Source organism: Xenopus tropicalis, chromosome 9, assembly GCF_000004195.4.
Source record: "Xenopus tropicalis strain Nigerian chromosome 9, UCB_Xtro_10.0, whole genome shotgun sequence".
NCBI lineage: Eukaryota > Metazoa > Chordata > Amphibia > Anura > Pipidae > Xenopus > Xenopus tropicalis.
The window spans coordinates 52,706,316-52,722,273 of NC_030685.2; the positions used below are offsets into that span (position 1 = coordinate 52,706,316).

Below are 15,958 nucleotides of genomic sequence, written 5' to 3' on the forward strand. Positions count from 1 at the left end.
AAAAGAGCCGACTTGTTTGCAAGGGGAGGTGTTAAAAAGTCATTGTAAAAGTTGCTTAGCAATGAGATGTAAACAACTCTCTACTTCCTCCACCAAACTCAGAAGTGGCAGATTTAGTTTTATAACTGCACTATAAACTCCGATATAAATCTCATGGGAACGCGAAAAGGTCATGGATCAGGTAACATGTTTTTCTAACTTTTTGCAATAATTGTGGGAAACTATAGTTTGATATGTTTGCTTACAACAAAACCACAATCAGCAGAAGGAGTTTTACTTTTTACCGATTCTACAGGAGTTGCTCCTTTACGGCAATTTATATAAATTGCTGGTTTTAATGAATAGCACTATTTTTAAGGTGATGCTTGCATTCTATTCTAACTTTTCCGATCGGACTTACAAGATTGTGTGGTTAGTTAAGATGGGACGCAGTATTATTTTAAGAACTTCACACCTTTATTATCGTATTTGCGTGATTTAATACTAGCGCGCTAAGTGTCAGCGATCTACATAACTTTCGCGCATTTGTGACCGCAATGTTCAACGCCGTGCATTTGTGCCCTTCTAAAATATTTTATCTTCTTCGTCCGAACCCCACTTAGGTTACTAAGCGCCCAACCTGCCACTAGATTTGTCACATCTTGCGATCTCAGGAAAGCAACTTCATTGGTGCCTGTGGCTTTGCGTTATTCTCTCTTAGAAGCAAAGCGCCGTGTTGCTAGGGGCGCATTCGCCGTGGTGGATTCTGGGGATTGTAGTTCTGCGTCTACAGTAGCGCTGTTTGTACCAAGTTCATTTTAAAGTTGCTTAGCAACAGACATTTTATCTGCGCTGCTAGCTGTAGAAGTTTCTGTGATTTAAGCTGGTTTTTGTGGGTTCTAAGGGGCAGCTGCAGGGGACCGCTTGAGCCGGCCATGGATGAGGTACCGTGTCTGTAACACATGTGGGACTGTTTGTGAGATTTGTTTAGTTTATTGAAATAAGTCAAGTTAAATTTTATATTTTTGAAGTAACACAGGGAAACTAAAGGCGTGTAAAAAAATGAGAGCATGTATCAGAGAAATTGCATGTTATTAGGGCGATTTATTTGTGCGACCATGATTCATGTTCCTATGTAGACTGAAGGGATATTATGTTTAAAGGGCATGTCGACCCCAAAAATAATTTTTTTGCGTAATGAAAGAAAACATAATTCTAAGCAACTTTCCAATATGAAATAATTAAAAATTTGTAGTGCTTCAAACGTTATTTGTAAATGTAATTACTATTGAAAGCTGCATTTGCTGAACTCCTGGTTGTTACATTTTAAACAATGTTGCAAAGGTCTTGCTTCTCCAGCAAGTCAGGTCTGTCAATCTGCTGCCTTGTGTTACATTGTTTCAACAGTCTGAGCCACCAGGGGAGGGAATAGAAAGCAAAGGCAAACACTGCTTCTAATAGCAATTATATATACAAATAACTCAAAAACCATTACAAACTTGTAATAAATGTATATTGCAAAGCTGCTTAGAATTCTGGTTTCTTTTATTAGGCAAAACATTATATTTTGTGTTGCCTTGTCCTTTAACAAAAATCAAGGACTGGATCATTTTTACCCCAATGGCATGGTAAGTTGACTCATCTAAAAAAATGTATAAAGCGCCCCACCAGGTAGACATTATAACTAGCCACTAGCTAAACTACATATATATACATATATTTTACAGTAATAACCGTGACTGTAAACAACAAGCAATGCACCTTGGAGATAGCTAAGTTATAGATAAGTCATAATAAAGACATGTCCTGGCAGAGGAAATGACAGCCAAAATAGATTCTGATGACAAAATGTAGAGTTCAAGGTGTACCTATAATGATCAAATGTAAATCTTAATAATGGGACATGCTTGTTTTTGTACTAACACCCTATTTTCTCCACTCCAAAAATGTTGCTCTACGCCATCTCTACTAAGTCATCTAATAGGTAACAATAGCGATTCCCCTACCTCTTCCTACCTGTCCCCATGGCTTCTAAACATGCCATTCTCAAATATGTATAGTTTTATGTGATATGTATGCAGTAGCATAGCAAGGTGGTGCTAGGCCCCCCCTGCAAAAAATCGTCAAGGGGCCCAGTAAGCACTGAAAACTACCCTCCGTATCTGCTCACACAAGCAGCAGGCATGCAGATTTTCCACCAGAGTAAAGTAACTAGACAGGAAACTGACCCCTCAATTTAGGCCCCTTGTCAACTGCCCCCCTCCCCCCCCCCACAGGGTTTGCTTCCTCTTTAGTTATGCCAGTGTTTGTATGACTTGTTATTAAAGGAGAAGGAAAGGCTAATAAAGAGTTAATCTCAAGCTGCAGGCATACCTTCAGTTGTCTCAATAGTGCCCTTAAGTCTCCCCAAATTGCAATCGTTCAGATGATCAGAAGCCAAACAGGAAAAAAAAACGCTGAGCTGTGTAAGGAGGATTCCCATAATGCATCACTCCCGCAAGGACTTGAAGACTTGGATTGTAGGCGGCGCATGCGCAAACGACCCTATGCAGCACAAGCAAGCGCCCCCCTTCAGCCCCTGCTCCTCGCTCCTGCACAGATACCAACCGGCACAGTCACACCAAACCCCCCCCCCCACTGCTCCCCTCCTGTCCCCGCACCTGCTTGCTGTATCCCCACTACTGCACACACAAGCAGGCAGCGTGTCGTCATGGCAACCGGACGCGCCTGCTTGTGCTGAAGGGGAGCGCGCATGGGGAGACAGAGTTTCTTCTGTGTGCATGCTCAGTGGAAAGGGGAAGTGACGGAGGTACTTTTTAAATGGCGGCGCCAGCCTTACAAACGGAGCAAATGTTTCAATAAGGATTACATCAGTAGGAGATCTCAGCAAAGGAAATTACAGTAGCGTTTTGGGAGGCACCAGGGGGCTTCATCTAAAGGTGTGATAATCTTTCAAAGCCTTTCCTTCTCCTTTAAACTTACAGCAAAACAGTACTTTAGACTGCAAGGTCAGAAGTGACCCTGTTAATAAGGTCACCCCAGAAAAACCCTATATGTTTGAAAGTACATATTCTGACATATTCAAATGAAATATTTTTATTACTACTACTACTACTATTAACAATGGTTCAATTTCACATGTTTCAAGGGACCAGAAAAAAATGGTGTAAAATCCAGGAAAATGTAAAATCAGGGAAATGCATTATATATTAGTGGGACAATATATAATGTAATATATATAGTGCAAAAGGAGAGGAAACTTGAATTCAGGGTATGTAAAACTGAGGTTCCACTGTAGTTATAAAGCACCAAACATTTTCACAGCACAGTACAATAATTGGGTGTATCCATAAAAGATTTAGGGGCACATTTACTAAGCAATTTTGAGAAAAAGTCATTTTTTTTAATTCTAGATATTGTCGAGATTTACAAATGGGTTTTTGCCAGTACTTGATTTTTCTGATATTGTTTCTCCAAAAAATTATTAATGTTTAGTTAACTTTTTTTTGTCAAAAAAAAATTTGTCAGGTTTGATCTGTCAAGTACCATTAAGTCCTTTGGAGGCTTAGAATAGTAGAGGAATAGCCTGTCCTGGGCACATTTTCAAGGTGGAGTTAATCCCCTCATTGTTTTCTGTTTCACCCAGTTGCAAGTCAAACTTGAGCCAATGCTCCTTAAATGGCTGCTGGAGCAATTCCTCTTTGGGAAAAATATGGAGGATTCATGGAAACAAATGTCCGTTTAAACTCGATTTTAAAGTTTTAACAATACTTTCAGCTCACGATTCAAGCATTATTGTGACATTTTATAAATACATCAATGATCAAGTTTAATTTGAATCTACACCATGTTGAGTTTGTACAACTTTCAAGACAGCAAAAAAAACAAATTTTAGTGAATCAGCCCCTTACTGTTATATACAAAAGCAGAGATAAAGAGGGCCCTGCCCAAAATAACTTGTCTAAATTTATCTGCTTTAAACTACCAGGTCCTCTGAACAGTTTGGTAATCCTATGCAATTCGGTCACCAAAGTACTTGCTATGTAGATGCTCCAAAATGAAAGTAGAGCATACTAATATTCTCAGTGCTATCTTCAATCTAAACACACTCTCAGATTTTCAGGTGTGACAAAGGTCCTTTTACAGTCACTGTAGGCGAAAAAGCTGCAACATAAAAGATTCAAAGTAACCATCAGCACAAGCATGCGACTGTATCACAGTTAATACCAAGGACCCAGTGCCTTCACTCTTTTAGTATATGACTCCAAATGAGACATTTATATTCATATTAATATATATGTTTTTCCAAAATTTTATGTGCTTGGCTTTGTCTTTTTTTTAATTTAATTTTTAGCATGATTTCTGTTTCTGTGTTATTTGTATGTTACTGTACACCAAATATTTGGCCATATTGAACAAAATACTTTTTTTTACAAATGAATGCTAGGCACATTTTGGCAGACAAGCTTAATATGTCACACATATGCCTTGTTTACTTGGAGTATATGACTTATTTTATGTTAATTATTCAGTTAAATGCATTAGGCATAATAATCATAGAAAGAGGTCAGGTACATTCTCACCACATCCAACTAAACTAGAGGGTCTGTGATAACACAGCCATTTGTTATAAAGGGGGAACATTTCAAGATGCAGTGATTTCCTGCCATCTGATCTTCAGAATTAAGTGCAAATCAATGAAATTATCCAGTTGATCCAGTCAAATCAAATTGCCCCAGGCTTCTAGTGAACCCAATTTTTTGTGGATTGATCTTTGAGGTGAAAAATACCATTGATCGTTATTAATTAATCAGTAGTTTAATAATGTAATAAGTATATCTGTGCATTTGTATGTGTGTTCTTTGAATCACAGTGCCTAACATTTTAGATGTACCCTGATTGTATCATACCCATAACTGTGAGTTATTTTGTTACTGCTAGTTTAATATAAAATTTGTTTTACAGACACAAAAATATAGCAAAGAAAAACTGAGAGAGAATTCACTGCAGTTTTTGCCACAGCTGCCTGAGGTAATATAAAGTTTTTTTTATTGATTTCTATGGGTGTTTCTGTACACATATATTTTTAAATCACTTCAAAATCATCAGTAGGCAGTGGGCTGTGATGGCTTTTGTGTTACTAGATTCATTGTATTATGAAAATATTATACCACCTATTGAAAAATATGAAGTACATGACCTATATACAAGCACTCGTCCTGTCACTACATGCCTTTTAATGGTCCTGGAACAGGTACATGTATGGCACACACCCTAAAAGGAGCCTTTAGGCCTCACTGATTGTTACACATGTATTTTTTAGCTGTAATATTGGTGTGTAGGCGCCATCTCAGTGCATTGTGCCTGAGTCTGAGCTTTCAGAAGGAGCCAGCGAAACACATTAGAATTGCTTTCATGTAACCTATTGTTTCTCATACTCCCATGTAACTGGAGGAGTCCCAAGCCGGACTTGAATTTCTTACTATGGTGTGCTATTCTGATATCTACTGGGAGCTGCTATCTTGCTCCCTTCCCATTGTTCTGCTGATCGGCTGATGGGAGGGGGTTTATATCATTTCAACTTGCAGCTCAGCAGTAAAGTGTGAATGAAATTAATCAGAGCACAGATCACATGGTTGTGGCACCCTGGGAAATGAAGAATATGGCCTCATGTGAAAGTTCAAAATTAAATATAAAAAATCTGTTTGTGTTTTTGAAAAATGGATTTGAATGCAGGATTCTGGTGGAGAAACTTGTTTTGCTTTAATATATTTTTTTTAAAATGCAGACACACAGAATAAACAGACATAGGGGCACATTTACTAATCCACGAACGTCCAAAAAGCGTCCAAATGGTTTTTTATCGTAATGATCGGTATTTCGCGATTTTCTTCATAAATAGTCGCAACTTTTTTCGTAGCCGTTACGACTTGCGCAAATTGTCGTGACTTTTTCGTATCCATCGTGCCGAGTACAAAAGTTTCGGATTAATTCAAGCTTCAGTATCGTGACTTTTCTTGGGCCAGGTTGGAGCTGCAGAGTGCCATTGAGTCCTATGGGAGGCTTCCAAAATCATGCAAAGTTTGAAAGGCTTGCCCGCCGTTTACGAGCGCTCAATACGAAAAACTTGCGACAATATACGAGCAAATCGTAACGGCTACTAAAAAGTCACGACAATTCGCGTAAGTCGTAACGGCTACGAAAAAGTCGCGACAATTTACGAAAAAGTCGTAACGGCGACGAAAAAATCACAAAAAATACGAAAAAGTCGCAAAATGTTCGTTTCCAATCCGAATTTTTCCCATTCGGATTCGTGGATTAGTAAATGTTCCCCATAATGTCCTCATAAAATTGTCATGAATGTAGAGAATCAAAGTTATTCATCTTGATAACGTTTTATTAAAACATATGAATTACCAAGGATGCATTGATCAATACATGTTAGAATGCATGAGAACTTAAAAAGACTCTTCATCCTAAAAGTAAGCTGTCATATGAAGCAGACATTGATATCCTTTTTCAAGTTTCATGCACTCCAGAAAGCAAATTAAACCAAATAACTTTTAATGAAACCACTATTTTAAATAACATAAATATTTTTCAGGTAAGGTCTAAGCCACAATGGAAAAAAACGGCACCACAATTTCTTCTAAGAGAAGAGAAAGCCCTAACAGATTTATACTCGTTTGATCTAATGCCCAGTGAGTAAATTAAGTATAATTTATGGCGTACTTTGAAAAGAGTGATGTTTTTAAAGGGGTTGAAAACTCCCCAATAATTTGCCTAATTAATATAATGTAATTTTAAGCATATTTCCAGTATATTAATTACACATTTCCAGTGCCTATGATGAATATTATAATGCACCTATAATGTTATTTGTTAGTGAAATTCCATTTGAATGCTTTATTTGTCACTTTCTGCAGTGCTGTTTGTGACTGCAGCAGGTCAGCTGTCTTCCAGACAGTACAGGTATGGGATCCATTATCCAGAAACTCATTGTTCAGAATGCTCCGAATTATGGGAAGGCCATCTCCTGTCTAAACAAATAATTAAAATTTTAGAAAATGATTTCCTTTTTCTCTGTCTCACAGTATCTTGTAGTTGATCCCAGCTAAGATATACTTAATCCTTACTGGAGTCAAAACAATTCTGGTGGATTTTTGTAATGTTTAAATAATTTTTATTAGACTTTAAGTAGGATGATCTAAATTATGGAAATATCCCTTATCCGGTCCTGAGCATTCTGGATAACAGGTCCCATACCTCTACTCCATGTCATACAGTGCCTTGCATGCTTCTTCACCTATCTGTTAATTAGCTGGCTTCTGCTACATTGTTTAATTGGTCCGAACCAGCAACTCATAAGGGTTAATTCATGGCCAGGAAGGCATTGTGCAAGTAATAAACCTCAAAGCAATGCAACACTTAGCCGTTTTGAAAACTTCTAAAAATTTTATTATATGCCTCATAAATCCTTACAAACCAACAAGAATGTTCTTCTGAATAGTATGATGCCCAGTATGCATAGGAATACCAAAGCATGTACCATTTAGAGATCCCCAAATGAAAAATGTGCACATTTTCATAGCAGACACTGGCTGCTGCAAAATAAGCCTTTTATATATTGGGTCGCTGAATAAATATGAAGGGAAAAATAAAAATCAAATATTCAACTATTTCGATTCATATTTGCTTATGTAATATATATGTAATTTTGTTATGAACTAAGGGAGAGGCTGACAAAATGCTTTATAGATTGGCGTATTTCTGTAATAACCTTTAATGTGTCAGTCATGGGAAGACATGGGGCAGATTTATCAAAACACGAGTTCAAATCCTGAATGGGAAAAATTCGGATTGGAAATGAAAACTTCTGAAGATCGCAAATATCACGAAAATGCTTCCGAAAAAATCGTATAAGTCACGATAATATCGTATTGGCGATCCGAAAGTCACAAAATTTTCGTACCGAATGGTTGTAAACAGCGGCAAAACCAATCCGATTTTTGTTGTGACAAAAATACGAAAAAGTCGCACAAGCGGCGAAAAAGTCACACAAGGTATGAAAAAGTTGTGGAAAATACGATTGGTCCGATCGAACGAACGCTCGGATCGTTCGTGGATAAGTAAATGTGCCCCATAGTGTATGCAGTCACCGTGGTTCTTTTTTTTTAAATATGGTACCTTATGGTACTGCGCCCAAAGGCCAGGAGCCCACCCCCTCTCTGCTGCTACCACTCTTCAAATAGCTCTGTTTTTTGTCAGCTGAGCAAAAGGGCTGGGAGAGTGGCACTAGTAGAAAGATACTGTGTCTCAGCAAGACACATACAGTATTTCTGTACAGGGGCCCTCTACTGATCATGTCTACCCCTAAATTTAAAGGAACACTAACACCAGAAACACTGCTATAGTGATACAGGTATGCTCCGTTATCCAGAATGCTTGGGACCAAGGGTATTCCAGATAAGGGGTCTTTCTTTAATTTGGATTTCCAAACCTTAAGTTTGCTAAAAATTACTTAAACAGTAATAACAGCAATAAGATTAATTATATATTAGTTGGGATCAAGTACAAGGTACTGTTTCATTATTACAGAGAAAAAGGAAACCAAAGCCTTCTGGATAACGGGTTTCCAGATAAGGGATCCCATACCTGTATAAACAAATTTCCATGTAGCTATAGGGGCAGCCATTCATGCTTTAAACAGAGAAAAGGCATAGGTTGACGTATAGGTTGGCAAATAACCAATAAGCTATGTAGAATACAATGAGTTTAGTTCTTACACGGTAATTAAACAGGGGTCAAATATCATTCATGTGTCTCTTGTGGACTACAATCTAAAAAGAGGACATTTGTTGCCAATATATAATTTATTTGTATATTTTGGATTAACAGATACAATCGTTAAATATAAAAAATATAACATTACTGGTCCTTAAAGTAAAAACATTACATGTGTCAAACTATGTGAGCTTAGATTGTAAGCGCTACAGGGATCTCATTCCTAATGTGTCCCTTGGCACGTAATCTTTGTATTTTTATATATATAGTTATTGTTTTTCCAATTCTTGATTTTCTTGTATGTGCTTTTCTACATTGTAAAATTGGAAACGTTGCAAATCCTTGTAGAGCTTTATAAACATATGATATACATACATGCATACACATATACGTGAAACTGTGTTCCTCAATGTGAATACATTAAATAAGCTGTAAATAAAACAGATATGATCATTTATATTGTGTTCTAATATGGAGTGAAATGTAAATTGCATGCATGTCTTAAGTAACTGTTTTTGCTTAAACATTTTAGAACAGTGTTTAAATCCAAAACAATCAAGAAAGAAAATTCTGGATGCTGGTGTACTATCATCTGGATCTATAAAGAGGCCGGTCAGTTACTTACACCGAAAGAAAGAACAGGAAAAATTTAGAAGTGCACTTGTTGACATAATTTTGTGAGTTATATTTCTGTAGTCATATCAATATGGCATTAACCTGTTTTCTTACATAAACTATAATATACATCAATACAGTGTGCTGTACTCTATTACTTTGGTCCTTAAATGACAGTCATTTCATTAATGTGTGATTAGAAAGTCATGGTCCACACTTACAACTTCCCTAGTTTTTCCAGCATTTTTTGTATTTTCTCTGCTTTAGTGCTATACAATTCTGTAAAATACTTACTTTCACTGTGTGAAAGTAAAATTTATCTTATTTTTCAATTGTATAGTTTTTATAAAAGGGTTGCAGATTTAGGGTATGTGGCGATGGAGGAAAAAGTTTGATAAAGCCAAAGAAAGCAAAGCCCTACATGGGCCAAAGAAATGGATCTTTACATGCATTTAGCTTTAGAAATAGCTGTTGGCTCTGGACTAAGAAGAGAGTAAGAGATATAAATTGAGTAGGAAATATTTCAAGCAATTGAAAATAGATGTGTAGGTGAAGTAATGTGTCCATTTTGGAACTGCTGAGGATATGTTTTACAGAAATAGATTGTATATTGTAGTGCTGAATTGGTACTGACTTAGCAATATATAAATAAAAGAGAACTAGCAATAGTCACCTTCATGAATTGTTCGTGCACATTCACATAAAAGAATTAAATAGTCTTTTTGTGATCGGGAACTCATGGGAATTTAAGGGTTACATAAGCATTCCTCATATATTTCATAACTGGCTTAAAAAATTATTAAACCCAGGATTAGTAAACCATTCTTCTGTGTAGAAGCTATGTATTTATTTAATATATTTGATCAACTGCTATGGAACCATGACCTCCAAATTTAAAAAGAACAATCCTGTAAGCCTGAGTAGCTACTGTAAGATGCCATAGTTTTCAGATGTTACAGAGATTTCTGCAACAGTCTTAACATGGGTTTAGGAGGTTTGTTCAATAGAGTCATCCTAAACTAAAATAAAGCCATCTTACAATTTTTGTGTCAATATTTGGAGGTCACTCCAAATCTTTTCTTAGGTAACCTTTTAAAGGTAATTTTGTGTAGGTGTTAATTAAGGACAAAATATTTTTCATAATCACATTTCATTACTCAAATAACAAAAAAGGGGTAATTAATTTTATCACACTGTCTGTATCTCAACTGAAGTCTGGCATTTCCACAGAGAGTGTGTAATACAAATAAACTAGCTTTGCCTTGGAAATGCTTTCTTTACAATTATTTAATCCCTCTATATTGGTCATTGATATCAGGATTCACTGACAGAACTTAACTTTTGCCTATAAAATATGGGTAGATTGGTAGATAGTTTCTTACCATTTTTTTTAAACAATGGGAAAGGAAATAATGAACATAAAAATGATTACTGTATCAGATCTTAACTGGAATGGTGTAACTGTACTATCTGTACTATTTCTTGTTATTTTTTAGGCAAAATGACACTGCTGCTGCTGAACAGCCATTTTGCCTTGATGAAACGCACATTTCACCTGCACTGGAGAAGGATATTTTGGTAAATAATAACTTCTAAATAGGTCTTATGTGTGTAGTACAGTAAATATAATAAATCTTAGAATGAATACCTTATTTTAGGTGTTCTTGTACAAAGTGGAACCTAAATGTACCTTTCAAGTGCTTTCACCATGCATGTATCTAACACCGAGCTTTCCAGTGTTATGAAGCATCAGGCCTGCTGATTTACCTTAGGGGGCACGGGTAGTTTGATTTTGGGTGGGCTGTTTTGTTATTAATTTAAAGGTGTTCACAATAGAACAATCTTTGCCTGAATGTGATGATATAAGCATATAAGTCCTCAGTGTATTAGATTAAAAATAGGCCACTCCCATCCCTTCAGAAAACTGATCAGAGTGACAGAAGAAGGACTGATTAAACAGGTATAAAAAGTAGCATTTACAGTAACCTTTTTACTTTTTTTAATGGATTTTCTAACATGTAAAGAGCATTGTTGATGGTTTAATAAGGTTTGGACATTAAAGTTAAACAACCCCTTTATTAATTTGCATTTATTTTTATCATTAACATTTGTGATTGATTTTTCTTGTGAAAACAGTAGCCTGCATGCTCTTTTAAGAACTGCCCCATGTAACCACCAGGAGGGAAGCACCTCCTGGTTGCCATTTAAAGCCATGGAAAGTCCATGGTATTGGCACTTAGTGCACTTTTTATGCCAAACTGTATTTTTTATTTATCTGTGGCACTTAAATGGTGGCAACAATAAAGTAGAGGTAAGGTTTTCCAAATTTGATCTAAAATAGATATCCCATATCACCCTTTTAAGACAAGACACCTATAAATTACACTTACCTGATCACCCCATTAACTGGCTATACAGAAAAATAGGTTCTGTGTGGATGTGCATCTGAGTTTTATCCTTTATTACAGGGTGATCTTTGACAGCTTTGTTTAAAATAGGATGCTAAACTACTATTGTTTAAGTTATAAGCAAGGCACAGACATTCTGTGCAGCTATGTATATTCGTATGCAAAAGTCTTCCACCTAATATTAGAATATGCTGCAGGATTTTTTGTACAGGTATGGGATCCATTATCCAGAAACCCATTATCCAGAAAGCTCCAAATTATGAGAAGGGCATCTTTTATAGACTTCATTTAATCAAATAATTAAAAAATGTAAAAATTATTCCCTTTTTCCACTTTGTTCTTGATCCCAATTAAAATATAATTAATCCTTAGTGGAGGTAAAACGATTCTGCTGGGTTTATTTAATGTTTAAATGATTTTTTAGTAGACATAAGGTATGAAGATCTAAATTATGGAAAGATCCTTTATGCGGAAAGCCCCAGGTCCTGCACATTGTGGATAACAGGTTCGATACCTGTAATTAGTTGAGATATGCATTGCATACTTGCATAGAAACCTTTTGCAGCATAGTAAAATGTTTGCTTGTTTATTGATGGGTAGTGCTTTAGAAATGGATAGAGTAGTGACCTAGAGTAGTGATCCTTAACTGTAAGCTCGGGTGTTTGTCAGAAGCCTAGAGCAGACTGAGCGTGTGGTTCCCTAATCATAAAATAAAGATGGGTAGTTACAGGGGGAAGCTTCAGAGGTACAGATCTTGATTGCTATAGGGCTGATGTATATTTGGGCTTATATAAAAGCCCAAAGCTTAAAATGGTACAGCATTTCTAGCCTAATGCTTTGTAAGGCTTTCAATGTCTTTTCAGCATAACAAAAAGATAACATTTGTGTGCTGCTTATTGAAATTGTTGTGTGGAAATACTATATGTAAAACGTGTTTTTGTTGGATTTGCAAGTATTTATTTTACATGTACACAAAGCTAATAGGGCTTTAAATAGACTTTTAATTATTATTGTAATTAACATACTATAGTATATGACACAGTATGTGGATATCTGCCTGTCCAAAATGTTTTTTAAAGAATCAGGGTTATTAATGTGAAGTTGGCTCTTTCTCTGTTGCTAAAACAGCCTTTTACCCTCTGCTGCTTTTCACTAGATGTTGGAACATCTTTGATTAACTTGCTTCCATTCATTCGTAAGAGGCACTGCTATTGGGTGATCAGGCCTGACTCGCATTGGTGTACCAATTCATCAAGTTTAGCTTGAAGTCAGCGCTCTGTGCAGGCCAATTAAATCCTTCTACTCCTATTCAGTATGGACCTTACTATCACTTGCAAATACAGGGGTTAAAAAAACAGCCCTTCTCTTGAAGACATAAAGTGTGGGGATTTTTATTTTCATGCTGTTTGTCTTTTTGGCCTTTATTCTTTGTAGCGGTACAATTACTACATCCACCATGGAATTGATACAGAACATGTTGCACCAATGGAAGATTCATGGCTCGAAAATGTTTTGAAATTGGTTCCTGAACATCTGAACACTTACAGAGAAAGCATAGAAATGTTGTCTGATGAAATAAGAGAAGACTATCTTCTGAGTGTAAAGAAAGCAATTGGTAATATTCTTTTTTCTGACAATTGTGTTCAGTGTTTACAGTTAAAAGGGGTATCAACCCAAAAATAACACTTTTTCAATACAAAAAGAAATGATGTAATCCACTATGCATTTAGTATAGATTTTCAGGGGTTAAAAGTTTTTTAAATGCAATTGCTTTTGATAGCAGGATCTTCCCCTTTCTATTCTCTGCCCTGGTGGCTCTAAATTTTGAAGTAATTAAATAATTAAACAAAAATTTATAATAAAAAATGGAGTAAAGCAGTTTTCCTAGTTTCATTCTCATCTTTCTGATTCTGACATTATTAACTCCAGCAAAATGCCGTAAATTTTATGACTGCAGAATCATAGCCAGCATAGTTGTGGGCTGGTGGACAGTATAATCCAGCCCATAGGCTGAGATATGATTCTTTTTTACTATTACAAAAGGAGTTAATTCAACTGGACATTTACTTTTGAATCAACTTTTAGTATGGGCCTATTCTAAGTAGCTTTTTAATTGTGAATCAAAATGTATTAAACACAATTATTAATAAAACAGACCAACTGTGGGTCTACATTTTTATGTTCTTATTTCTCATTGCTTATCTGCCCTTTCCTATTCATTATATATTTTAACTTCCAAATTACTTTACGGTTACTAGGGTGAGTAGATCCTAGCAACCACATAGCGGCAAATTAATTGATCTTTTTTATAAAAAAGTAAAAATTAAAGAGCAGTTGCATATTATATATAATTTTCCACAGTCTATAATATTCATTTATAAATAAACAAGATGGACTACTTCTTTAAATTTAATGTTTCTATTTTAATTCTTTTTTAGTTGATTTTGTTTTAAAAGATCCAAGGAAAAAAGAAGAATACAAGACAAGTAACATTCCACACCGTGCTGAGTAAGAAAATATGTATAATGGCTAAAAAGTGTTTTTCAAGCCCAGAAAAAGAGCCATAGCAGCAGGGTTATTATAACAAGAACACTGCAGTATGGGTGACAGATATGATACACTTGTATCCATAAATGCACTTTGCACACTGCACTTGCTTGAGGAAATTACCTTTTATGGGTTTATAAGAATGAATCAAACTGTCAATCAGGAGTCTACCTTATTCATGTTAGACATCAACCAGCAGAAAAAGCTATCTGTACACTAATAAAACAAGATGCAAAATTGTTTTATTTCAGATGCTGCATTTATATTTCATGTCTCAGCTACTGAATTTATAATTTTATTTATAAATACATTGATCTAGGATAGATATATCCTTTAAATAACTATAATAAAATATGATAAGTACTTCCTGCTTCTCTTTTCAGAATAGAAATAGTACCAAAACCCTGGAAGAAGTCATTTTTGGTAAATTGCAATACTATAAAAGAGAATTTGAATGCAATAAATCCTACGATGGCTGCTGTTTTAGACTTGTGGCATTCATCGTTTGGGTAAGTTATGTATTAAGTTTATTTTAAGTTTATTTCTCTATAGTCATCTGGTTAATTCTGTCCCTGTCTTGAACCCTAAATGGAATATGGCCTGACCTAACTCTGTGTAATCTGGGTGGATCAGAGCGTGATCTAAAATGTATTGTTTTACAATATGGGGAGGAAGGAGGTAAACTTGTGTTTCCATTTGCAGTAAATACCTGTTTTGCTTTACTTTGAATTGAAACTTGAGTATGAACAATGTACAGGTACCTGCTTCTGATGTACTTAAATGCATTCGTGAATTAAACACGGTTAAAAGCAGTAGGTTAGAATCCAGCTATAGTGAGTTCCCATTCTGTAAATTGATCCGTCATTTACTTATAATTCTATGTGCAGGAGCTGCTTATATGAAAACAAACCAACTTGAACAGCAATAAAAATGGCAGTTCGTATAATTGCTTTTTTCTTTCAAATGTTTAAACCCCTTTTCTGATGCCTAGAGGAAACTAAATTTACCAGCGCCAGATTTCAACTTTGGGTGCCCCAAGGCCACCCCCATTCTCCAGCCCAACCCCACGATTGCGAGTGCGAACTTTCGAACTCCCTTACGGACCAGTGGGAATAGGTCCTCATTACTCCATATCGGAGCAAATTTTCAAAATTTCGCTGCAGCGGGGTGGCATCCCCTAAGTTTATGTCACCCTAGGACTGGGCCTTTGTGGCCTCGCCACAAATCCGGGCCTGCCATTTACCCAACTTGCAATTACAGTGCATTTACTATAGATCCATGAGAAATTCAGAATAAAATGTTTTTGTTTTTTCTAATGCTTCTTTTTCTAGACTTTTATCATAAGGTAATTACTTATTTACTTTACCTTATCACTGTTATGTTTGCTGTATGTTATAAATATGTAACCCATAAAGAAACATATTTTTTATTATGGTCAGATTAGCGGTATTGGAGTCACCAGAAGTTTGCATGCTTTCTTGCATTTTTAAAAACTATAGGGGCCATTTACAACTAAAAGTGTTCTTGCAATTTTCCCCGCAGTCAGTTACACATAAACCCCATTCAGTACTTGCATCAAAAATTTGTATTTATCTATTATGTTAATAACCCCCTTTTGTATTAAT

At 35.9% G+C, this 15,958-nt stretch overlaps 1 protein-coding gene across 2 annotated transcripts in view; it reads left to right on the plus strand.

The window, feature by feature from the left end:
* Positions 1-76: 76 nt before the first annotated feature.
* Positions 77-15,958, plus strand: part of dnah7 (dynein, axonemal, heavy chain 7) — an 86,595-nt gene continuing 70,713 nt past the window's right edge. The window contains exons 1-8 of one of the 2 annotated variants that reach the window (XM_012971042.3): positions 77-181; positions 4,945-5,010; positions 6,584-6,680; positions 9,296-9,440; positions 10,875-10,956; positions 13,221-13,401; positions 14,225-14,294; positions 14,717-14,842. In XM_012971042.3, the coding sequence (XP_012826496.2) occupies positions 173-181; positions 4,945-5,010; positions 6,584-6,680; positions 9,296-9,440; positions 10,875-10,956; positions 13,221-13,401; positions 14,225-14,294; positions 14,717-14,842 (776 nt within the window). In that variant the 5' untranslated portion in view covers positions 77-172. Of the gene's footprint in view, positions 182-822; positions 924-4,944; positions 5,011-6,583; positions 6,681-9,295; positions 9,441-10,874; positions 10,957-13,220; positions 13,402-14,224; positions 14,295-14,716; positions 14,843-15,958 lie in introns of those variants that run through there. The other variant, XM_002937720.5, reaches the window with a different exon arrangement.